The sequence below is a fragment of the Aquila chrysaetos genome, chromosome 6 (genome assembly GCF_900496995.4).
Source record: "Aquila chrysaetos chrysaetos chromosome 6, bAquChr1.4, whole genome shotgun sequence".
Lineage (NCBI taxonomy): Eukaryota > Metazoa > Chordata > Aves > Accipitriformes > Accipitridae > Aquila > Aquila chrysaetos.
In genome coordinates, this window is record NC_044009.1 from 14,288,690 (window position 1) to 14,312,548 (window position 23,859).

Here is a 23,859-nt window from a genome sequence, read left to right on the forward strand (position 1 = left end):
GGAATTTTGCCCCCACCCCCTCAAAATGGGGGGGGGGGGAGGCAGACCCCAAAGTGTGTGCCGTTGAGTGAATTCGTTTGGACAGCTTTTGGGAAGTCACTTTCCATCTGGAGGAGGATGTCCGCAAGGAGAGTTATTCCGGCATAAACTGTTATGGTATAATTACACAGCTATAGCTATGCCAGTCTCTCTTCTGATGTAGGCAAGCCAAGTCTGGTTGTTGAAACGTAGGCGTGGGAAACAAAAAGTCTGCTTTCTAGGCTCAGCTCTGAGTGCTCTTTGTGGCCTTGGGCCAGTCCCCTAACCTTCCTGCCTCCTTCCTATGCAAAATGAGAAGAGTTAAATTAACCCACTTCACAGATGTGGCGTAATGACTAATTGGCTAAAATTTGTAGTGCTGGGGAGAGAGCTGTCTATTAACTTCAGTGTCTTTGGCTGGCTGAATAATTTAATGTACTTTTAAAAGTGGAGTTTGTCTCCCTCTCTCAGGATAGGGTGGCTCTGCCACCACAAAGCAGAATGTCATTTGATGTGAAGTGCCTGAGCTAATTAAACCTGGGTTTTACTTTACTGCCTCTAGCAACAGTATTGTGCTCACGTGTAGCTAGAGCAAGAGTTAAGGCTGCAGTTAAGATTTTGCCTGAAAGCAAAACTTAGAGGTACCTAGAGCCTTTGAAGGCTCTCGACACACAAAGAATGTGGGTATGTAGTGATGGAGGTACTGTCGTCAGTGCATGTCTGAACCTCACTGGCAAAATGCATGTGTTATTCCCCTTCGGTGCCAGTGAAAATAAAGCATAACTCCCTGTTATTCCTGTTGGGTGAAAAGGCTCAAGGGTGTACGGGCAGCCTGAATTCCAATGCTTCCTAGTGTTTGCTTAACTTTGGAAATTTAAATTTAATAATAGCTGTGTATACAGTGCACGACATACACAACCAGAGCTTCTTAACGGACCGTTAACTCTGGTGCCTAATAACGGCGTTTCCACAGCTGCCGGCGCCCAGCAGCTCAGCTTCGATGCAGAGGTGCTGGAAGAAAAAAAGGACGGTGCTATTGCACCTGAGCCAAGACCTGTGGAGGGCAGGGGAAGCTCCCGCGAGAGAGCGCGTCGCACGTTGGCGGTTGGCACCGAAGACGCGGGGCGCTGCCTTGCCGCCTGCGGTGGGTTTGGGTCAGGCCCCCGAGGTGGGGCTGTGGCACGGGGAGGTGTTTCTTCGGCCTCGGCTGCGAGGCAGAGCGAGGGTTTTCCTCGGGAGAATGATGCTGTTTCTTCCCCTCTCCCCGCCGCGCCGGCTCCGCAGGAGAGGGGAAAAACGGCGCGGAAAGGCTTTTATTTTAACCGGGCTTTCTCTCTGAGCCCAACACTTACAAAAAGGGAAAGAAATTACCTCATGTTTACTTTGAACGTTCAACTAGATACCACGCGCGGCAACTCTGAACCCTTCCCCTCCGGCTGCCCCCGGGCTCCCACCGCGGCGGTTAATTCGTGCGAAGCCGATACGGGCGGGAGAGCGGCGGGACGAGGGGCGGCGGGCGCTGCGCACCCGCGGCCGCCCGGCGGTTAAAAATAGAAGTGCTGAATCATGACTCCGCCGGCAACTTCACCCGCCCGGCGGCGGCCCAGCGGCCGCCGCTCCCGAGGGGAGGAGGCGCGGGGAGCGGAGGCGGGGAGGGCCGGGGGACGGGGGGGGGGGGGACGACGCGGGACGACGGGGTAGCCCGGTGCCCGGAGGGGGGTGACAGGGACGCGGCGGTGCCCGGAGGGGGGCGGCGCGCGCGCGTGTCCGTCCGCGTGAGGCGCGGAGCGCACACGGCGGCGGCGGCACTTGTCCTCTAATCGATTGCCGAGCGTGCTGAGCGGCCCTGCCCGCGCGGGCACCCGCCCCCCGCGCCCCCCCCCTCCCCTCACCTCACACCCACCACCCGCCCCCCCCCCCCCCCGCCACCTCCAGCCGCGCGCCTTAGGGTGAGGCGCCGCGGGGCGGCTGGGGAGGGCGCGCGCCCGCGGGGCTGCGCGCGCCCGCCCGCGTGTGGGGGCGCCGGCGGCCGCGCGTGTCTGTGTGAGCGTGTCCGTCTGTGCGCGACTCTGCGTGTGTGTGTGCGTGTCCGTGTGTGTGCGAGTGCGTGCGTGTGTGTGAGTGAGTGCGGGCGTGCGGCTGCCGCCGCCGCCGGATCGGTTTCTCGGGGTTTGACCAGCTGTCCCAGGCTAACCCTGCTCTCTGAAGATGGAGGAAGTAAAAACAGGATTACCCTTAGCTACAGCTCCACTGCCTTAGTTTCCATAGCCAACTGCCGTGCACAAACACACCTCCACTAGGCAGAGAGAGCCGACACTAATAAAAACACAAACAAAAGGGTGATGGAAGTGATTCACTGCCTGCGCGGCTGAGGTAAATCTGCGCCTGGCTTCTTTTTATTTCTTTCTTTTTCTTTTTTTTTTTTTCTTCTCTCTCCCCCCCCCCCCGGTCTTTCTTTCCCTGGTGGGGAGGACAGCTCCGTCCGGTGTGCGAGGCGGCTGCGGGGACGGCGGGGCTCTCTGTCTGTGTGTGGCCGTGTGTGTGTGTGTGGAGGGGTCCCCGAGTAAAGTGCGGTTGTGCTGCATCTCCGGTGGGCTCCGATGACTTGTTGCTGTTAGCCCCCCCCCCCCCCCCCAATCCATCCCAAGCGGGCGGCGGGGGCGGGTGTGCCGGGGGGGCGGCGGGGCTCGCCCGGTCCGTTAGTCAGCGCCGGCCCCAACTGCCATTTCCCTCAGCGCCCGCCGCCACCTGCGGGCCCCCGGGGGGCTGCGGCCTGAGGCGGCGGCGGCGGGGGGGGGGGGGGGGGGACGGAGGTGGCGGTGTGGAAGGGAAAGGGAGAAAATAAAATAAAATGAAAAACGAGGCAGGACTTGCATGACTTTGACAGGTTGTGGTATGGGCGGGGAGAGGCAGGGATGAGGCGCGGAGCCCGGTGTCGCCCAGGGCCGGAGCAGCACTCCGGGGAAGTTGGCCTAGGTTTCCTGCGCGGGGTGTGAGTGCATCTGCCGGGCCCCCCCCCGCCATCCCATCCCTCCCCACATCCCCTCACTCCATCCCTTCCCACATCCCCTCCTCTCCCCCCGTTTTCGTGCCGATTCGTAAGGAACCGGTGGATCAAGTTTTTCTCTCTCCCCGCTGGTTAATCGCATTGCTGTAGCACCGGCTGACCTCCCTCCCTCCCTCTCCCTCTCTTTTTTTTTTTTTTTTTTTTTTTTTTTTTGTTCTTCATCTTCCTTCAAAGTATGTGCCATTCCTGAGCGAGTTTCCCCACCGGCTCATCCCCGGGGCTGCCCGGCTCCCCGGCTCCGCATGCCCCACCTGTAAGTGTCGGGGGCGGGTTTCTTTCCCCTCTCCCTCTCCCCCCCCCTTCTCTCTCCCTCTCTTCTTAAAAAATATTTTTTAAACTTTCCCCATCTTGTTCGGTCTCCAGCCCGAGCAAAACTCTCTCTCGCCATTCGTTGTGGAGAGGGAGGTTTAGCAGCTGGGATTTGCCATCACCAGCCTAAAAACGGTGACCAAACTTTTTCTTTCCCCCCTCCTCTTCCTCCTCCTCCCCCCCTTGAAGAAATAAAAAATTAAAATCAAACCGTGTTTTAATTTCGGTTATGGATGTTTCTGTTTTTCTTTTTGTCTTCCTTTCTCTTCCTCCTCCCTTCCTCCCCTTTCTTTCCTTCCACTTCATTGGCTGGGATGATCTTTCCCTGTTGCTTCTGATGTTTCTTTCTTTTTCTCAGTGTGTGCCTGCCTACCTGGACTAGGGGGAAGATAAGGTAATTTTGAAGGGCTTGAGGAAGCGGCTTACCTGTTTTGAAAACTTTTTTTTTTGAGATTTCTTTTTAAGAGTCATGTGAAAAATCAGTAATTGAAGAGAGTTTAGTAGCAGCTGGGCAGGTTGAAATTTAAGTGTTATGTGCTGAATGCCTTGGGAATTCGATCTGCTTTATACCAAAGAAGAGCACAGAGAAAAGTATTTATTTATTGGGGGAAGGGGGGGGGGGGGGAGAGGAAAGCGGGTTAAGGGGGGGGGAGGGAAGTGGTTTTGGAGACAAGAAGTGAAGCTGCCTGTTTTCCAGTAAGTAATGGAGAAATTCCAGGAGCCAGGGCTAAATATACTTGGCGATCAATACAGAAATGGCTCATTGTGAATAATTTAGCTGCCTGGTGCAGTGAGAGTTTTGAAACTAAAGGCAAAAAAGAGGCCGTGGAGGGAGAGAGGAAATAAAATTGTCCTCTGGTCATGTCATATTCTTAACTTTTCCACTTAAAAGAACATAGTTATGATTATTGATCTCTGTCTTCCCCCCCCCCCCCCCCCAATATATATCAAATGATAGCTAGGGGGTGTCATTCTATACAGTTACTTGGGTTTCTGGAAAGTAATAGCTTGTTCTCTGTCAGCAAAGTGCTTCCAGAAACTTTAAGATTGCTTCACACCACAAAATGTGTGATCTGGGAGTATTAAGTGTGACGTTCGGCCCCATGCTGTGGCAGATAAATAGGGTTAGAGTGAACAGGTGTGTGTACAGGTGTGTGAGCGCATACGGTGGTGTGAGACAAAGAGTTGTAATAACTGTCTTGAAGGGGAATGTACACAGGAGGGCTTTATTTTGTTTAGATCAGGATGGAGTCTCTTGGAGTGCGTGTGAAAAGAGCAATTGTTAATAGTATCCATCTCCTCAAAGTCTGTTTTGGCTGCGAGAGCTGATAATTGATAAATCATTACCATCCTGCCTTGAGCAAAAGTGGAAAATCAGGGAGAAAAAACTCTCAGATCAGGTAAAAATGTGAGTGGGGACAGAGAGGGGTACAGTCAGACCAAGACGATCCCGGTGCCGCCTGCCCAGGAGGTAGCTGAATTTCTCTACTCACATAATTTGCAGGAAGAGTTCAGTGATTTGCAAATGAGCACATGCAGTACACTTGTGTGTTTCTGTAGGCAATGGTTGCAACAGCAGTAAAATGGGCAACTACTTAGGGCTTTAAGTAAGTTTAATCATTTAATGGTTGATACTGACAGGCGTCTTTGAGGGTGTACTTTTCTGCCTTGCAGCACTGCACTTTGACTATGGAAGCAGAGGCTGCTGATGGATATATAACATGTAAGTAGTCATTTGATTTGATTATTCTGAATTACTTTTCTTTTCCCGCTATGTTTTCTATAATGCAGACACCTGAAACTTTAGCTTCCTTGTGTATGGGGTTTGCATTGAGATTGACACTGAATTAATAGCATTTAAGCACAAACTTTGTGTATGACTGAAATGTGTATGGGGATGGGTACATGGGTGAGTACCTCTAGCTTTAAATACTTGCTGAGGATGAATGAACTTTGCAAATGAGAGAGAATTCACCTTCAGAAATTCAAATTGCAGCCAAAGACTTTTTATGCCTTTCACTATGAATTTCTCCTGTTTTCTGTGTCAGGGTTTGTGTAAGTTGTTTAACTGTCAGTTAACCCAGACCTTTGGGGGGAAGGTCTGTACGGTGAAGTACTGTTTCAGTCTTCTCCTGCCCAGCCTGGATTTTTGGTGTCCACAAATGGAAAAGTAATCCTAACTTCTCGAGACAGAGCAGCTGGGGCAAGGTTTGTCACAGCTCTGTGCGTAGAAGACTGGTGACAATGGGCTTGGGGGGGGCTTTTAAAATGAGTCAGTCAAACTTGTGGCCACCGAGAGTTCAGTTTTTACAGGCTGTGGAAGACCCTGCGGGTAAGGGAGGGAAGGGTGAAGGGAGCAAGCAAGTCATGCTTTTTAATCGTTGTGTTGCTGTGCTGAAGAAGGGGATGGAAACTTACGGGGGACTTGTTTTATGAAAGCAGGTGACAATGAGCTTTCGCCCGAAAGGGAGCACTCCGGCATGGCCATTGACCTCACCTCCAGCACACCCAATGGGCAGCATACCTCCCCAAGTCACATGGCAAGCAGTAAGTCTCTTCTTAAACCTGTTTCTCTCTAGCAGTGGGTTTGGGTTAGTCTGGTCCTCCAGCTCCTCGGCTTGCTTACCGGGTCTTAACCACTGCTGTAGGCGTTGCTAATAAAAGAAGAGGACAGGGTAGATTTTTTTTTTTTCTTTCCTTCTTTCTTTCTTGTTCATGCTGGTGTCTCATCTAAACATGAAGGGGATTACTAGTCTGAACTATCCCAAGGTGGCATTTGAGAGCTGGTCCTTACCTGTTCCAGGTAGGAAAACACTAGGCTTGACATGTGGTGGTTTTGTTTCATCAGGTTTTGAAATCCAAATGGAAATTGTTGTTGTTGTTGTTATTAGCTACTGTGCTTCCCCAAAACAGCTTGAAGTAGCTTTATTTGAAAACAAACACATTTTATTTACAAAAAAAGCTTTACTCTGGCAAAAGTATAAAGTTAAAATATCTGGGTTTGGTGGCAGGTTGTATTTTACTATTCCATATAGAAACTTTAGCATCCTATTCATTGCCTTTGCCTTGGCAAGTCCAAAAGTGGCTGGGATAATTGGAAGTTTATGGTACTCGGTAGTTGACTCTCTAACAAACTGAAAGGATTTTGTTTTAGAATGTCAAGGGAGAAATTGAGAAAATGTAGAGACATTTGGGAGTCTACCCAGAGTGTCAAGTGCTCATAATATTTTTATAATTATTTTCATGCTGTATTTTGGAGGTGGATAAATGTAGTTTACATGCATTTAATAAACCCAACATCCTTTCTTTTCTGTGCGAGTGCCATAGCTTGTTTTACTGTTGGTTACAATGTTACATCAAGATATTTACCTTAAAGTAACTCTCTACTTGTACTCAAAAACATGTAACAGGCTTTGCTTCCAATATACTTTCGCAGGGTTCCTCACTATGTTATACTGATTTTCTTTCTAGTGTGCGTACTACAGATATGTATTTACCTTTTTAAACTGAGTGTTTGTATAATAACCCACTGAAAACTGTGAAAGGAAAAGAGAGCTTTTAGGGTTGCTTGCTTTAAAATACACAGTGTATTTCCTTCAGAGTCTTTCTTACTGAAAGATGTTACTTTCCTTTAAGAATTCTTCTTTCCTCCTACAAATTACGAGTAAAATGCAGTTTTTATGAGCCTTTAAAACTGAGGGTTATTATGAAGATCTCCCAATTATATACATGTTGCTAGAGAATATGATTGCTAATACTCTGGACTGAACTTTATATGACAACCGATCATAATTCAGCATCTTTAGACAATTCCAATCCTGCTGCACTGGGATTCTGATATATTTTATTATGTTGTAAAAGTTTTACTACTCACTTTCTTCATTTTCTTTGTTTCCTTTTTATTAATGGGAAGCCTTCATTGGAAGGGGAAAAAAAGCTCCCAGTTTTAAATCTTCTTTATAATCTAGACTAAAAACCGGAGTAAAATTAGAGAATGAAAAGATCTAGGATGAAGTCATGCAAAAATACTTTAACACATTCAATATTTTCCTGTTCATTGTGTTAACATTTTCAATGGTTTTTAAGGTTCATTAGTTCTTGCAGCACACGTGTATCTGCAGACTTGGTGAATATCTTATTTTTTTTAAATGTGTTTTGTGGTATCTCACAGGTGTCTCAACTGCTTTCATCACTGCAGCTCTGAATTAAGCATGTGCTGCTGTTGGAAAATTAGGGGTTCTGCCTGGGGTTCTTAAGGCAAGCAAAACTCGAGCTTCTTAAATTTGTTGTAATTTATTTACTCTTTGCAGGCATAAGAATGTTTTGCAGAGAGGTGGTTTGTTCTGTCTTACACGTGGAAGGTATTGATTAGAGGTTGTCGGCTTTTGTGGCAGCTGTTATGTTGGTTCATTTAAGGTTTTTGGCCAAATCTTGAATCTGGTATATGTAGACTAAATTGCCAGGCTGTGCTTTAGAGCTTTCCACCTGTTTTGCAGGGCAGAGGAAATCCTTTTGAAGGTTCAGTAACCCAGGGGGCTTCGACCTCTTTCTTTGTCTTTTTTTTCTTTGTAATTTTTTTTTTTCTTTTAGGGGAGGTGGAGGTGGGAGAGTAGGGAGGAATGGCTGTTCGAAATATTTTGTATGAATTTGGTAGCTCCCGTTGGATCGATCCATCATCCTTCGTTGTAAGTGGAGGAAGTGGCCGCATTGTATTTCAGTATGGTTTAATTTTCTAGTGGAGTCACTGGAGACTGATCTACTGTTGGCCTGTCCTTACAGTGAAGCCCGGGGCATGTCATTCTGGCTGGGTAGGGTTTGCTAATGGAGGAGGTGGTACGTGGGTCAGACCCCAAATATTTCACTCCTGGTTTTGTTGCCAATCATCCCCAGAAGGTGGATGGCTCTATTTAGCTGTGCGCTGAGGATGTGCACCTGCAGGGCAGAGATCTAAGTTTTGACCTTTGTTCTTGCGTTCCATTGAAACGTTTTGAACCACAGCTCTTAATTTAGCCTTAATTTGTGTCTGGCTCAAACAGAGACAAAACCATAAGAAGCAAATTTCTTGGATCTGTACCGAAGCAAATGAGCAGTGCTCTCCCACCAACAGTAAAATTATGTGCTAGGTAAAGAGTTTTCTATGTTCGTTAGCCCCTGGCAATCTGTGTTAGCAGGAGTTCTGGCTGGGCTACTGATGTTTTCAGGTTCTATTCCAAAAGGTTTCGGGTTAAATATTTTGGCTTGTCTTGGAGAGCTGTCTGCTGCATCCTTTAACCTATTATCATTTTCAAGTATCTAGATGGTATGTATAGGTTATGGATGGGACTGACACTCAATTTTCCTTGTGAATGAGATGATCCTGAAAGATAAATCACAGTAAATCGCCTGTCATAGCTAACTAATGATCTTATATATACCTTACGGTATGTATCTGCCTTTAGCAGAATACTGTATGTATGTTGGCAGATGCTCTGTTCTGAAATACGTTATTGTAGTTTTATGTAAGCAAAGATTTAAAATACGTGTAAATAGTCAAACTGAATAGGTTGACAGATCATCTCACTTGCCTCTGTAGCAAAAGACAAATTAGTGCTATACCTGCTGAGTACAGATGATACATTTACATAGCCCCAAATCTGGAGGTCCAGATTTTTTGATCTTCCATAGCAAAACTCTTCCAAAGGCTGATGCCCAGAGTTGGGCGTCAAAGGCCTGCTCAATTAACTTCGTGTTGATACTAGAGAGTTCCCTGCATGGCCATAAGCCCTCCTGTAGACGCCACAGAGTTCAAGGGAGTCTGACTTGTTGCCTTCAGTGAATGCTGAGCTGTAAGTGATCAGGAACATCTGAGTAGGAACTGGCATGCTAATTAAAGGCTGATGGGGAATCCTTATAAAAGAGGCTTTAAAAAGAAATAATTCCCAGTCACCTCCTCATAATACCACACTGAGCTCTTACTATAGTTATGAGAGAGAGAGAGAGAGATGTGGTTCTTTTCCTGTAGGTCAAAATGGACTTAGAAGAATGTCCCCCTTAGAAACTTCAGGGGCACAGTTGTTCAATTAGTTGACTTGATGACCGCTTCGTATAGGTCAAAGGATACTTCTCTAAGACCACTTGCCTGGTATCATGAGGAAAATAATAACAGCAGCTATTAGCATCTTACAGTCAATGACAGAGGAAATTACTTCTTAAATTAGAGATTTTACAGTGGGTGTCCCAGATAACTTTATCTCTGCTTTCATAGACAAAAGGAGCCCTTAAAAGAAACAGAGTCAGAACAATCATAAATATCAAACCCAACATCTGATGTTTGAAACTGATTAAAATTGTGGTACGCTTTCAAGATGTGTTTATAGTAGCTTAAAGTATTACTAAGTTATGAGAAATAATTTATTAAGAAAATAAGCATTATCAACTGACTCTGTTGCTGAAAATAATGAGGCGATCGCATTTTCTCCGTGGTGGGGAATGATCACGCTGTCTGACAAGATAGCTATTGGGACAACAGTATTAAGTGTGAGTGATTTCAGAGGCAGTATTTAAAGAGAAGTCGGGCAAGGTCTTACTATAATGTAGCCAATACTGTATTCCCACTGATCCAGGTAGAGTGGAGTGGACTATCAGTTGCGTTCTTTTTTTTGTAACTTCAAAGCCCTAAATCTTTCTTGATTACTTTCGTTTTTCAACTCTAAATTGTCATACAAGCCCTGTTTTGTCACAGTTGTGTCGCCCTGAGCAGAAAGTTTCATGTACCACAGCTGTATCAGCACCACATCTGTATGGATATGGATGGAGAAATGTAACTATGGAGCCTGCCTTTTGGAATGAAACTAAAATTAGAGGTTGCTTCGTGCCTCAGCTACGCGGCAAACAAGCCTTGCCATCCCCAGAGCCTACTGCCCAGGCACATGAGGCTGGACCTTGCGCTGGGATTCCTTTTGGCTCAGTGTTTTTTCAGTAGAATGAGGTGACAGAGGCTGAGCCTCGGCAGAAGGCTTTTCTTTAGGAAGGGTGGTTGAAGCTGGCTGGGCTGGACTGGGTGGGGGGGGTGCTGAATTAGTGCTTTGAGGCAGTCACTCCCCTGACGTGCACTGTGCCATGAAGAATTCTGGCAGCCAAACTGCTGTGCTCCGAAGTGGGGATTCAGGTCTCCAGTTCTTCCAAATATCTTGGAAAGTGTGAAACACTGCATATGGTGCTAAAAACTTGGACTGGATAGCCTCAAGATGCTGAGGTATCTTTTTCCTCAGCGGCCTTTAAGGAGTAGGATAGGCAACATCTATTGGTCTGGGTATCTTTAATCCTGCTTCAGTGCAGAGGTGGACTTTTGGCAGTCACTGGAGATGTCCTCCAGTCCTTTGTGTCTGACTTTCCAACCTTGACAGTTTGATGTTTAGAGAACTCGGCTGTGGAATTTCATGATGATGCCCAATACAGACATACCTGTGGTTTTACAGGTTGAAGGACAGTGAAGATGCACTATGCCAAGAGGAGCTTAGACATAAGGGATGAGCTCAATAAAGTGTGGCAGGGAACTGGAGGAAGTGAGCTCCTTTGACACTTACAGGAGTACTGACTTTGCTTCAGTCTTTTAACCTTAAACTCCCTAAGAATTGTCGGGGGAATAATACTCATCAAAGTTTTAGCCAATGGGTTTAGCTTTCTTGAAGTTTAAGGAGGAAAAAAAATAAATAAAAAGGTGACAATCAGGCTTTCAACAGAAATCTAGGGTTTTGTCCACACCTAAGAAACTGAAGCTCTGTAGAGTAGTGTTACACTGTTTGCTTCTTTCTTAAAAAAAAAAAAAAAAAAAAAAAAAAAAAAAGGTTGCCTGGAAATGCAAAACTTGCTGGGATGCACCTTGGATTGTTGTAGCTTCATCCACATCAGCTTAGATTTTTCACACTGGTATGGTTAAAATAATGAAGTAGTTCTTCTCATACAAACTCTGTGTGTAAATGAACACCGAGTAGCCACTGAAACTAGTAGGTGTTTAAGTAACTACTATCTGTAGCTCACACTCCAACGGCGGAGGGTTCCCCTGTATATTTTCCATATCTTCTGTCACAGTCTCTCTGGCATTCCCTGTGGAGTCAGATACTCAGCTGCGAAAACATTTCTCTCTCTCGGTGAGTGTTATAACGAGGGTGGAGCAAAATGATCAGTTAATCTCATTAAATAGGTTTTTATTCATTCTGATGGAAGTCTCTTGAGAGGTCATCTGCCCGGGCTTTGTTGCAGCACACACCTTTCTTAGGGAGCTTCTGTTATTCTCTTGGACTGTCAGGTTCTGTTAACTTTCCTTGGTACACACCCTGTTACAACACTCGGTGCTCTTGCTAGCTTGGTAGTCAGCAAGTTTTCAGTGTTTGCTTCAGGAATTTCAGTTCCTTTTCAGACATGCCAATGAAAAGAGCAATCCTCATCTTCCTTGAAATGCATCACTTTGATAGCAGCTGGATGACGAGATACCCATTAGAGAGCACTCTGTCTTTCCCATCCCTGAACCTGGGGGAAGGTGCCACTCCTGTTGAAATGGATGGGTATTTTCTACTGGGAAATTGGATCAAGGGCTTGTTTCCTGTTCCTGTGGGCCACAGGCTCTGTCTAGTCCTCCAGCTAAGTGAGAGTTTGCAGAACTAGGTTTTACAGGTGGAAATGCAGCTACCTGTGTCATCTTTGTGCATTATTGAGGGTGATCTGTGCTCATCCTCCTCGCGGTGCCAAGAGGGCACCTTGAGGGAGTGATGCTATTCTAGCTGGGAGGAAAAAGGCATAGCCCTCTTCTGCTTTTTCCTCAGTAATCCCAGTGTAGGAAACTCCTTGGGGGATCCACCTTGAAGCAGCTCTGAGATAATTTAAGAGAAGGCTGTGCCACTGCTCTTTGTAGTAACAAGACCTGTTGCCAGCCCGGGTGTGGAGCCTGTGCCACGGCATGTTGTCCCTTGCCTAGAGCGATGAACGCTTGTTTGGAGTCCAGGCGGCTGACTGCTGCATCCCAATGGAAGGAAGCAGAGCTGCAATTATCACTGAGAAGCAATGAGGCTTGACAGGTATGGCTCTGGGCTAGGTGACCAGAGGCCCAGTTTTTCTTCTGACTCTTGTCATTGTAGGGGAGGGTCTTCATGTTTCTGTGCCACATTTTTTCCCCTCTGCCTTTTTTTTCTGAATCACAGAGGCTGTAGATCACTTAGGATGGAGGTTTGGATGGTACATGTTAGGCCTCATCAAAAGTGGGAATTTTATTACAATATCTACTTTGCTTAGGGGTGGTTTTACGTTTAATTTTTGCAGCCCCACAATGAGATGCATTCAGAAGTACCTTAATACCAGTGTAGCATATTTCCTGTCCCATGCAGGAGTAATTGCCATAGTCCTAAAGCACCCTGTTCTGGTGTGATTACATTAGAGCAACCACAGCATTTTAACTCTTCCCATACAACTGAGCATTACCAGGTCTGTGTGTGGACAAACCCCTCTTTACACTATCCAGCAAAATGTGCCCTTGATCCAGAGCCAGGTCTACATTACCGGCTTCTGCTGGCACTGCTGTGTCAGCCTGTGGCTTTGAAGAGCCGTAATCCCTCACAGGAGGAGTGATGCTGGCAGAAGCTCCTGCTGTGAGCATAGCCCTGCCTGGCAGGGTCACCTGCAAGTGGTGTTACAGGTGTTACATTGTAGTGTACCGTAAAACAGCAGACAGTGTTCCTGGAAAAGCATGGGGTTGATTGATCCCCCTCATTTCTGTGCTGATAGGTCACGTAAACGTCTGTGAATTGGAATCTTTTTTTTTTTTTTTTTTTTTAATTGACTCTTGCTTTCTCCACACCTCTTATTTTTTGCTTTCCAGTTTTGGGGTTTACTCCTATAACGCTATGTGGCCGAGGCATAGCACCACAGAGGTGGTGTGCTTTGTGTGTATCTTTGAGCTCATGGTTGCTTTGTATTTGGACTGTCCAGGGGTCGCAGGGCTCTCAGTCTCCCCTCTGGCAAAGCTGAGATTGCTGGTTGGATCCCTGTGGCCTCAGGAATTTGGGGGGAACACGTGCAGGTGGTTGGAGGTCAGTCCTAGGGCCAAACTGCACTCCCAGCCCTGGTGTGGAGGGTGTGAATACCTGCATCTACCAGCTGGTGGTGAATGAAAAAGACAACAGACTTTAAGTGCATCATCTCCCTAAATAGGTAGGAGCCCCTCTTCTTAGCAGGCTGTGGGTTTTAAGCAAGGCATGAGCCAAGGAATCAAATTCGCTCCAGACCTACCTTCACTCTCCCCACCATGGCTTCATGTTACCTGGAGAAGCTGCAAAGACTTTATTTTCACCCCCTCTTCTGGTGAGGTATTGGTACCACCTGTGAGGCTGTTCTGGGCACAGCTGTAGTCACTGCAGCAGGGGAGAGAGAAAGGGAAGACTAGTGGGAATATTAAAGTCCTTTCCCTATCACTGGGCTGGAGAAGGCCTTTTGAGGATGTGGCTCTACCTTGAAGATGCTTCATGCGGTGGGGATAGAAGACTGAGCCACATCTTGGTGCTGTCAGTGTCAGGTCCTTTGTCCTGTGGGTTGGAAGTGTGAAGCAGTTTCCAAGGAAGGTAGGACATACCGAAGCACAGAAAATCCATTTGCCTGCCTGTCCTATCTATCACCTTTTTTCTCATGAAGTTTCCTCTTATGTGAGGAGGTAAGATAGTCTGTGTTTCATCTCCAGGTAATGCAAGGTCTGGGCAGGGCTTGCAATAGAGATGCTCCATTTGCAGTTAAACCACATATGTGACAAAACTTGAGTTTCCAATGAGGGATATTTTCTTGTGTATACCCTTTGTTCTTCCACTTGAACAAAACAAGTGTTATCATAAAGATATCGATGCTGTGACCTGCAACAGAAGGCTGGAGTCTTCTTGGCTCCTTATTAGTCATGTTTCCCTTGCATTCCCTTCAGCCTCCAAAAAAACCCTAATTCCATCAGAAGTGATGTTGTCCTGGTTTTCTCAAGGGACATGTGTTCCCTCAGTCTAAGAAAGTTATGTTGGTGAGTGGCCCAGAAAGCTGCTAGAGAAGCCTGTGGTATGCCCAAGTCCATGTTAATTTTTCTCATAATTACGCTTTGATTTGGGAATATGTGTGTGTGCAGTCATACGAGAATTCACACCTACTCTTTTCTAGTCCTCAGCTCAGCCTTCGGAGATTTTTATGATTCCTTCGGCAAGCAAATGTGCTCTCTTAGGTAATGGTCTAGCTATAAAACACAAACTGAGAGAATTTTTGGTAGCTGTATCTGTGCATCCTTGAAAATCCCGCAGCGTGAATTAAACACCCACATCCGTCCAAAGAGCAGCACACAGGATGGTATAAATCCCCTTCTTTTGAAAATGAAAGAAGTTGCCTCTTTCTGTATGAAAACAGCAAGTCTTTTACACAGAAGAGATATGAGGTCTATTCATTTGGGGAAGAGTAGCTGTTCTCTTTAAGTCATGGATGGTTTAAAAGTTTCCAGGAAAGAGTCACAGTAGATTGAAGACCTTGTTCTGGTTAGCAGCCAGGTCTGTGATTGGGGGAGAAGGCTCAAGCAAAAGAAGAAAATAGGCTTTGGTTTTGGTGGGTTTTAATCTTATTTCTTGAGAAACTGATATCCTGCAGCGTGTGTTTTGCCTTGTCCAGATAATGGTTCCTGAAGGGGAAAAAAATCTTATTAAATAGTGGTTTTGCATACTGCTTTTAATTGTGTGTTCCCAAGTATGGCCTTTGTATTGCATGTTAGTATCATGGTGAGGGGCCTGTCTCCCTGCACCTCTGGAGAGTCTGGAAAGGTCTGGCATCTGTGCAGAGTTTGCCAGAGTACAGAAATATTTTAGAATGCACCATTGGGCCTTAAATTCACACCATGCCTTAATCCTTATCACCTTTCAGATATAGGCATGTCCTAGACATAGATGTGTATAATAGTTTTATGGTTTAATTTCCCCAAATTGGGTAAAATTTAGCAGTTGTTTTGACCTTTTTACCAGCACAGGTGGTTCCTGGGTGAGTTTAATACATCTCCATGCAGCTGTGTGGAACAATCTGGGGTATCAGCTTTACTTGAAACCCCCTGTTTGAAAATTTCCTCTAGCTTCAATATACAGGCCTCTCTCTCCATCACTGTTAGGTATTATCCTTTGGATAATCTATTCTTCTAGAGTGTAATGTAATAATATCTCCTCATTATATCATGCTTTTCCAACAATAAATCTTTAAGAGCTTCACAAAGGATGCCAGTTGAAGAGATACAAATGGGCGAATAAAATTATAGGCTGAAGAGGTGGAGAAAAATTAGAGAAATTAGTGTTAGTATGAATTCAGCTCCTATAGGTGGGAGGCAGTCAGCTTCATCATTTGTGTATGTGACTTCAGAATGTCAGATTATAGGTAGCTCTTGAGTTCAGAAGAATGATGTGCTAGTTATGTATTTAAGGGTCAAGTAGTATATGACATTAGCAGATCAAGAGCTCTGTGAGTTTGTTCTTGTTTCCTTTTAAATCTGTATTCTGTCAGTTGCACACTTTCTCTATTTTTCCAAAATCCCATGCACTTATGTGAATCCCAAACCAGGATGTTCTCGGAGTATAAATGCTATCACCAGTCAGTTGTCCCCAGATTGGCTAATACCAAGTAAAGAAGGTAGGCAGCTGGAGAAAAAATATGAAAATACGTCCAGCCCTGGTTTATGGCAGGCCTGTACATGTGCAATGTGTGTAAATACAAATTGAAGGCACTTATAAAGAGTTTAGGTCACACACAATAAAGATGTACAGGCTTGAAAAATATTAGAATCCTGCAAGTCTCATGAAATTAGGAAGCCAGAAAGAGGAAAGGTATGTGAATTGTGCCTCTGCTGAAGGAAAAGCTATTAAGCGCCACCCTTTTCAAATGTCAAATGCATGGGAAAAAGTTGTTGGAAGCCGGTCTCTGCTAAGACTGTTGCTTGCAAAACCTACTTTTTTGTTAGATGTTTGTGCAAAATCACCTCACTGGTCAGACTGTGAGACCAGACATGACTCAGGGTATCAGCACGTAACGTGGTTTCAGGTTGCTGTCTTACTGTTCTTGCGCTAAAATGCTGTACAGAGGTATTTGCTTTTTTCTCACACTTTTAAAGTGATTCATTTATTTAATGTCATTAGCGCTATTGTTACTTAAATTTAGCTTCTGACTGGTAACCATTAAATATTTATAGAAAAATCGATAGTAGTGAGATTTTTGCTCTAGTAAATATATATCACATATGTATTCAAAACCAAAGCAAACTGCAGTGCATTCCAGGAAATAATCTATAATGATGCTCTGCAAAGTACTTGCTCATCTTCATGTCAAGATACTTTGTCTGTGTCCCAACTGCAGCCATTCCTGCAGTGGAACTCTGGTTGTTTTTTTAACAGCCTAGAACAATACAGTACAGTGTCTTAGGAAAAGAGTAAAAATAGTGTTTTCACTGTAGAAACGTGAATGATAATTGCAGTATAATTATCCAAGATTCCGTAGTGACTGTATACGGGGAGATCCTTAAGTTTTATGTTGCATCTGATAGACAGCACCCCAGCAACAGACTACTGTGCTAGAAGAAGAGAGTTGCGCTAGGGTATCGGTTCTGCTTTGCTTATGCTGATTGCTATCATCTGTTCTGTTTTCTCAAACACATGAATGTCATTTGGAGCCCCAGCTTGTCATGTTTTCCTCGCCTTTGCTGTGGCATCCGAATGCCCTTATGAAACTAGTGGTGTGTGAGAGTCCCTTTAAGGAATTTCTGACGTGTCTCCTGTTGTGAGGTCAGTACTCAGGTCTGGGTAGAGGCAAAACCAGCCCTGCATTTGGGAAGGGGAAAGTGTTTCTGAGATGATGGTTTAAAACCATTTCAAACCAATGCCTAGTTAAAAAACTAGGGCTGTGACCTTCAACTGGCCTCAGAGGCAGGCTAGGGTTCATCGGAGGGGTATGGAGAAAGGTATGAGATATACAGGACACCTGACATGTGGATGAGACAATTTCTTCTCCAGCTTGGGTCTCTGCATCATTTTCTCGTGTGACTGTAAATGGGATAGATCTTGGTAGACCATCAAAAAGGTGACCTGAATTAATTGTTCTGGCCAGGTGGTTTGGGAGAGAGAAAGCTTCCTTATGAGCTGGTGATGAAATTCCAATTTATAATTATGACTCTAGTTTATAATAATAATTCTAATTATATATATAAACAGTTTAATCTACTATAATGTAATATGGTAACATTTGCTGAGCTTTGGCTGCTTTCAAATAGTGAAAATGTGCTGGTGGTTGTTGGCTAGGATTCAGAAACATTTGTCAAAATTTTGTGCACTACGTGAACAACAAAATTTTGTGTGGATTAAGCAATTATTAATTCTCCCCTGTTATCCATCAGAAAAAAACTACAACTAACTCATTAACCAAGATTAATGGTAAATAAAGCCGATCTGTTGTTGAGGAGGCTAATTAGAATGGTAATTGTGTAATGATACATTTAATTTCAAAATGCAGATTTAAAAACTACTCCTTATGGCAGTGATAGAGCAAGGTGTTCTGAAATGAAGTGGGATGCTTGTCATTGTCGGTGTCCTCTTAATTAATGCCACCACAATTGCCTGTGTTTTCAGTCTTGTTAGCGTCCCCTATAGAGCACTCAGAAATGTCCTAGTTCTGCTCACGTTGAAGCCAGTGGTTAAACTGGTTTTTTACTTCAATGGGAAGAAGGTGCTACGTGGAAGTGCTAGTGGAAGACATTGCATGCTCCTGGGTTTACTACCGTGGCAGCACATCCGCATGTCTGAGCTCTGGGAATACTGGCTGTGCTTTGGGATTTGCTGCTGACTTGCCATGGAGATAGATCTGGAGTTTCAGGCCAACAACACTGAATTGTGACTCAACGTTTTAAAAATGATTAAGTGAGTAATTTTCCATGCCATTTCATTACAGTATCTTTTGCCCCAAGGATTATTTACTGTAGATTAACTTCCAGCAGTTTTTCACTGCTATATGTAATCTGGAATTTTAATAAGAAAGGAATTGTTTAAATAGGATAGTGTTTTTATCCCAAATTGCCCAGTTCTAACAGTAAAATTAGCATCACTAGTAAAATCAGCAGTTGTACCTGCTAGCCTGTATGCACAATTTCCTGATTTTTTTTTAATCTGTTATCAAAATATATTAAATGCTATTATGAGGTGTTGGGTTTTTTTAGCATAGTGTGTTTTATTTTAACAAACTACCGTTTGAATCATTAACAAAGAAATGGGCATTGGATACAGAATATGTGATTCACCTTGTCTCATCACTTGTAACACTCTACTGATTTTTTTTTTTTTTTCCTTCTGACTTGGTTTAGAGGGAATAGCAGAACTGAAGCATTGAATTAATTTTGACTGTTCCTACTAATCAGACTTGAAGGGAATATTGAGCATAAGTACGTTTTACCTATTTTATTTTTAACTTTTCCTCTGTGAGGTTTTTTTCTTGCGCTTCCTGGTTCATGGAGAGAAAAACCCTATGAGCATGTTTTAGTTACATCACTAATATTAGAACTGAGTAATCGGGTGGCTTTGGCAGCAGTCTCGTTTATAAACTGTTGGTGAGCAGATGGCTCACCAAGTTGGCATGCCAACTCCAAACTTTCACAATCATGAGTCAAGTTTTAAATTGCAAGATTGCCTTACATGCCATGAGTTGGGTTTTTTTGTATGTGTGTTTGTTTAATAAATGTAATTCTCAATGTACCTTCTCGTTTCTGAGCTGTGTTTTGCACTGAAGCATGGCTTTTCAGCAGTCTCTGGGGTTGGGAATGCCTTTTTTTTCTTAATTGAATGAAAATGGAGACTCGTGCAGTCACTTATCTGAAAATCTTGCTGCTAAGAAAAAACAGCAAATATTGGGCTAAGGGACATAAAAGTGAGTCTTGGCAATCCTGGCTAATGTCAAATAGTTCAAATGGTTGAGATCATACACAATTATACTTATAGCAACTCCTGGTTTGTACACACAATAATTTGCTAGAAATAATTTGCTGATATCTATCTGTAATCCTAGATATGCTAATCTGTCCACTTTGTTTCCTGAGTGCAGGGCTTAAGTCATTAGGCGGTATGGAGTACAAATGTTACATTTTGAAATGCAAGAGTGAAAATTTTCTGTAAGCAAAATGTAGCAATAAGAAAACAGAGCTGAGCTGGAGTGCTCAGATGTTCTCACTGTGAACACAGTGAAGTTCCAAAAGGGTCAGATCTTGACTTGATCCACTCGAGAATTTGGACAAATATTACCGGAAGGATTTTATCCCCCCCCCCCCCCCCCCCCCCCCTTTTTAAGCTATTCCTTCAACTAAAATTAACATGGTATATGTGGGTTATAATGCATTGTGGGACCTGTTACAGAATGATAATTAGTCCTTATTTCTAAATGATTCCACACAAAGTGTGCTGTTGTAAATGCTAAACAACTGTGTTTCATCCATAATCATGTAATTGGTGTGTGCAGCTAATTAGTGTGTGTTCAATTTAGGCCCAGATTTTTTGGAAATGTCTCCCGTTCTGGTCCTGATTTAGCAAAGCTCTTAAACAGATGATTAACTTCCATTGGCTTTAATAGGACTTAAGCACATTCTTAATCAGGGCCATTGTGTCAAATCATGTCTCTTGGTGACAATCAGAACAACCTGCCAGAGCCGTAGTAAAAATACCTGTAGGTCCTCCTTAAATTTAGATTAATCATTTCTTTCACTTGTGAAGCATTTTGTTTCAGAACCTGAAACTGTGTAGAAAACTCTTCTATTTTTTTTTTTTTTTTTTTAAGCAAATGGTTATTGTCACAACCTAATTGTATGTATAAAGTTTAAAGATTTTAACTAGCTTGGCAGGAGGCTGTTTACATCAAATCTGCTCAATACACCTTTGAGATGGAGAGGAAGAAAATATGCATCTGAGAGTGCCTCGCTGGAATATAAATGTCAGCACTGATAGATATCTATGATAGAAAATTTGTGTGGGAGTAATAATTTAGTAATAAAATAGGTCAAATTAATTCTTATGCTGAAGGGGATACCTTACAATAACCATTTTGTAATTTTATGTTTGACAGTTTGCTCTGCATTATGTGGATAGGTGGAGCTGAGATAATGTAATCCATTTCCAACTGTAAACAAGATTGCTTTAAGAGCTGCTGTAGTAAGATGCATGTTGGCTGACTTTAAGCTGAAAGGTAATTGCCTCTGAATATTAATGTGCATGTGGGGATTTTGTTTTTAATTCTGGGATTTCATCTTTGCCCTATAGCAGCTCTGAAGAGGCCCTTGTTTTCCCAAACCCCACTTTGCTGCTAATTGAAGCTAATGGCAAGCATTGCGCTTTAGGCCCTTGGCTTTTATGTGGCCCGTGTACCTTGAAGAATGCTGTTTTATTTTTTTGTTAACCACCTTTTGAGTAGATATTTTTTTGGAGATGCTGTTGCTGTCCTACAGAAGCTAGGGCTAGTTCCTGGGCTAGGGGAGGAATGATAGGTTATGAGAAAGGGGAGTTGTTGCACTAATTGAATTGTAGCCTCTTAGAGAAATGAGAATTAAGGTGCTGAACCTGTGCTGTGTAGCTGGAGAGCTTCCTCAGGAATAATCTAGGACCTATCCAAAGCCCACTGCGCTTAGTGGGAGATTCTCTGTCTAGTTCCACACACTTTTGGACCAGACCCCTGTCATGGGGGCAAGTTGTAGGTAGTGACAAGCTTAGTCTGGGGGAACATCAGCTGGCTGCATTTGTATATGAAATTGTTTTAGGCATGGAAGGGAACAGCCAGATTTCGACCAAGTTGTACCTCGTCTTTCCATGTAAATTCTAGCAGTTGGCTTCTACGAGCTATTCTATTACCTGCTGCTTACAGTGAGGCTCAACACTGGGTGCAACGGGACTGGTGTTGAGCAGGGTGTAACTGCGACTCTGCTCTGGAGCAAACTGCAGTCGAACAATGCTGCAGGAGCTTGAAAATCTGTTGTGTGCAGGGTTTTAACCTGCACGTGTTTTAATGGCACTGGACGTGTGGGCTGTCATTAGTTAGGACTGTTCAAAGATGTTATGACTGACAAGTGCCCCACATGCCCTTCTAGCAGAGATGACAATTCCTAAGGCAAGCATTCAAAGCAGAGTTCAATGTGCCTTGTTCTCAGTGGCAATGCCAGCAGTTTTTCTAAAAAAGAAAAACCAAACAACAAAATGGGGTATTTTTAGCTGGGATCAATTCACTGATCCAGTTTACTGCATGGTCTCACACAGTGAGAGGGTGGTGTCTGAGCGGGGGTGGGAGCTCCTTGTGCTGATGTTTCTGCAGAGGCAAAGGTATGCTGAACTGTGCTAATGCCTGGAGCTAAGAGATCTGTAAATTTCGTTGGTCAAGGAGGCAGCAGATTGGCTTTGCTGCTGCCTCTGCCCTGGTGCGAAGGGTGGTCACCTCTTGCAGAGAGATGGGACCAGCAGCTGAGATGTACTGACTTTGCAAGCAGCCCTTTTGCAGGTCGCCTTTAGCTCATGGCTCACAGTTGGACTATAACCTCATGTAACGTCTCTAGTTAAACAGTGGGCTGAAGATAGGTGGTGTTATGGGTGAGAACCACTAAGCAGAGCCAGACTTGAATCTTCCACTTCCCTGCGCCTTGCACAAATTTGGGGTATTGAGGTTTTTGTTTTAAAATGATTTTTAAATTTCCATAGTGCCCTGTTTCCAGTGATTTTGGTCTGACACTTCTTGAAGTTAAGGGGAGTTCTTGTGGTAATTCAGTCATTTTTGCAATGTGATGCTGCTTGTAGCAAAGCTGTTGTATGGATGCCTTTGCTAAAAAATTACTTAGCTATAGAAACATTTGACTGTAGGCTGGTAAGCAGAAAAAGTGAGGGTGTGTGGGTTTGTGAATGTATGTTGCCCATTAAGGAGTCTCACTCTATGCTGGGGCTGCTTCATTACTATGATAAAAATAACATAAAAGGATTCTAATAACTAATTAACTTGTTCACTAATGGATCAAGCATTGTCTTAAGGGCAGCAGTTTAAAAGAGTCCGTTTAATGAAAGTTGACTGGAGGTATGTCCTGTGGCTATTACAAACTTTGTTTTATAATAGCATGTATTTTTCAGTAGCTCTTTGCCATGCTGTAATGTGGTTGGAGTGGGAGAAAGAGAAAACTGGCCATTTCCCGGCAGATAGCGATAAGTTTCTACTCAGTCAGAATGCTCTATACACTGTGATAGGTTTATAATTATTATCCTAAGATTGATGTTTTTTGGGGGGAGTGTAAATTTGTGCAGCAGTAATCCATTAAGAAATCAATAATCATTCCATCCTGAAATGCAGTTTCTCTACATTATAAATACACACCAAAGATTTGAAACTCTGCTTGTCTCCCCTTCTCCGCCCCCTTCTTCCTGCTTCCCTGAACTCCAAGTTCAATGTCCTTTGCTGTGCTGGAGAAGCAGTTATGTGGTAGGACTCTTCTGTTGGAAAAAACAAGGGTGGTAGTATTAGCATAATCCTGAGAGCCGGTAAAACTTTTTAGTGTGAACTTCGCTTTCCCCCCAGTACCCTTTCGATCTTGGGGAAATTCCCCCTCTCCTCTGCCTCAGTTTCATCCCTGGTAGATGGGGATGATGAAGATTCATGCCTTGTTTCTCTGTAGAGGACCGTGGAAGGAAGTGTTGTATAAGTGCGAAGTCGTGGTATGTGTACATTTCCTTTTCCTCACTCCTCCTCATTCAGTCTTGGTTCTTCATGTAACAGTACAGAGGTTTTACTATCAGAGGCCATCATGTCCTGCAGGACTTCCCTTTTTGCTCTGAATTCTCCCCAGCTGGGTAAACACGTTTTTGAAATGCTGCTGTAAGTTATCCCCTGATCTAGAGAGCTGGAAACCTACTTTATTTCACAGTAAAGGTGTTTGTAGCTGATAAATAGTAGACTGTATGAGGGAGACAGAGTATTATTTATGTTTCTCGGTGGAAGGCTAAATTATATGGCGTGAGGTGCTGGTCTGGTCTGGTTTTGATCTTGCAAAGAAAATTGTGGATGGGGCAGGGAGATGCTATTACTGTAGTAAAAGCCACAAAACATGGGGTACTTTTAATGTTACATTTCTGTGTCTTTTATTTTCATTCTTCCTCTACTTCCTCTACTTTTTGTCGGAGCTGGTTGAAAAATCGGTTTTAATGAAAAATACCTCAATTTTCGGTTTGAGTTTAAATTACTATTATTTTTAGCCAGCTCTGCTGTTGATTGAAAAATGGGGCATTCTTTAATGATAGAGTTGTATCTTACATGCATGATATTTGTTGTCCAGGCCTAATTTCACTCTGTTTTCTCATCTGCCCCAATAAAAGGCATGCTCGGCTTGGGATGGGTGTGATAACCCAGTATCTGCCTTTTACTCTTCTGAGAACATTGTCATCTAGTGCATGGAT

The 23,859-nt window shown here is 44.0% G+C and overlaps 1 protein-coding gene across 16 annotated transcripts in view; it reads left to right on the top strand.

The window, feature by feature from the left end:
* Positions 1 to 2,017: 2,017 nt before the first annotated feature.
* Positions 2,018 to 23,859, top strand: part of IKZF2 (IKAROS family zinc finger 2) — a 120,858-nt gene continuing 99,016 nt past the window's right edge. For 3 of the 16 annotated variants that reach the window (XM_030018716.2, XM_030018731.2, XM_030018732.2), the window contains exons 1-3: positions 2,018 to 2,391; positions 5,069 to 5,117; positions 5,834 to 5,941. In XM_030018716.2, the coding sequence (XP_029874576.1) occupies positions 5,084 to 5,117; positions 5,834 to 5,941 (142 nt within the window). In that variant the 5' untranslated portion in view covers positions 2,018 to 2,391; positions 5,069 to 5,083. Of the gene's footprint in view, positions 2,392 to 2,707; positions 3,011 to 3,259; positions 3,339 to 3,680; positions 3,789 to 5,035; positions 5,118 to 5,833; positions 5,942 to 23,859 lie in introns of those variants that run through there. The other 13 variants (XM_030018723.2, XM_030018730.2, XM_030018718.2 and 10 more) reach the window with 12 other exon arrangements.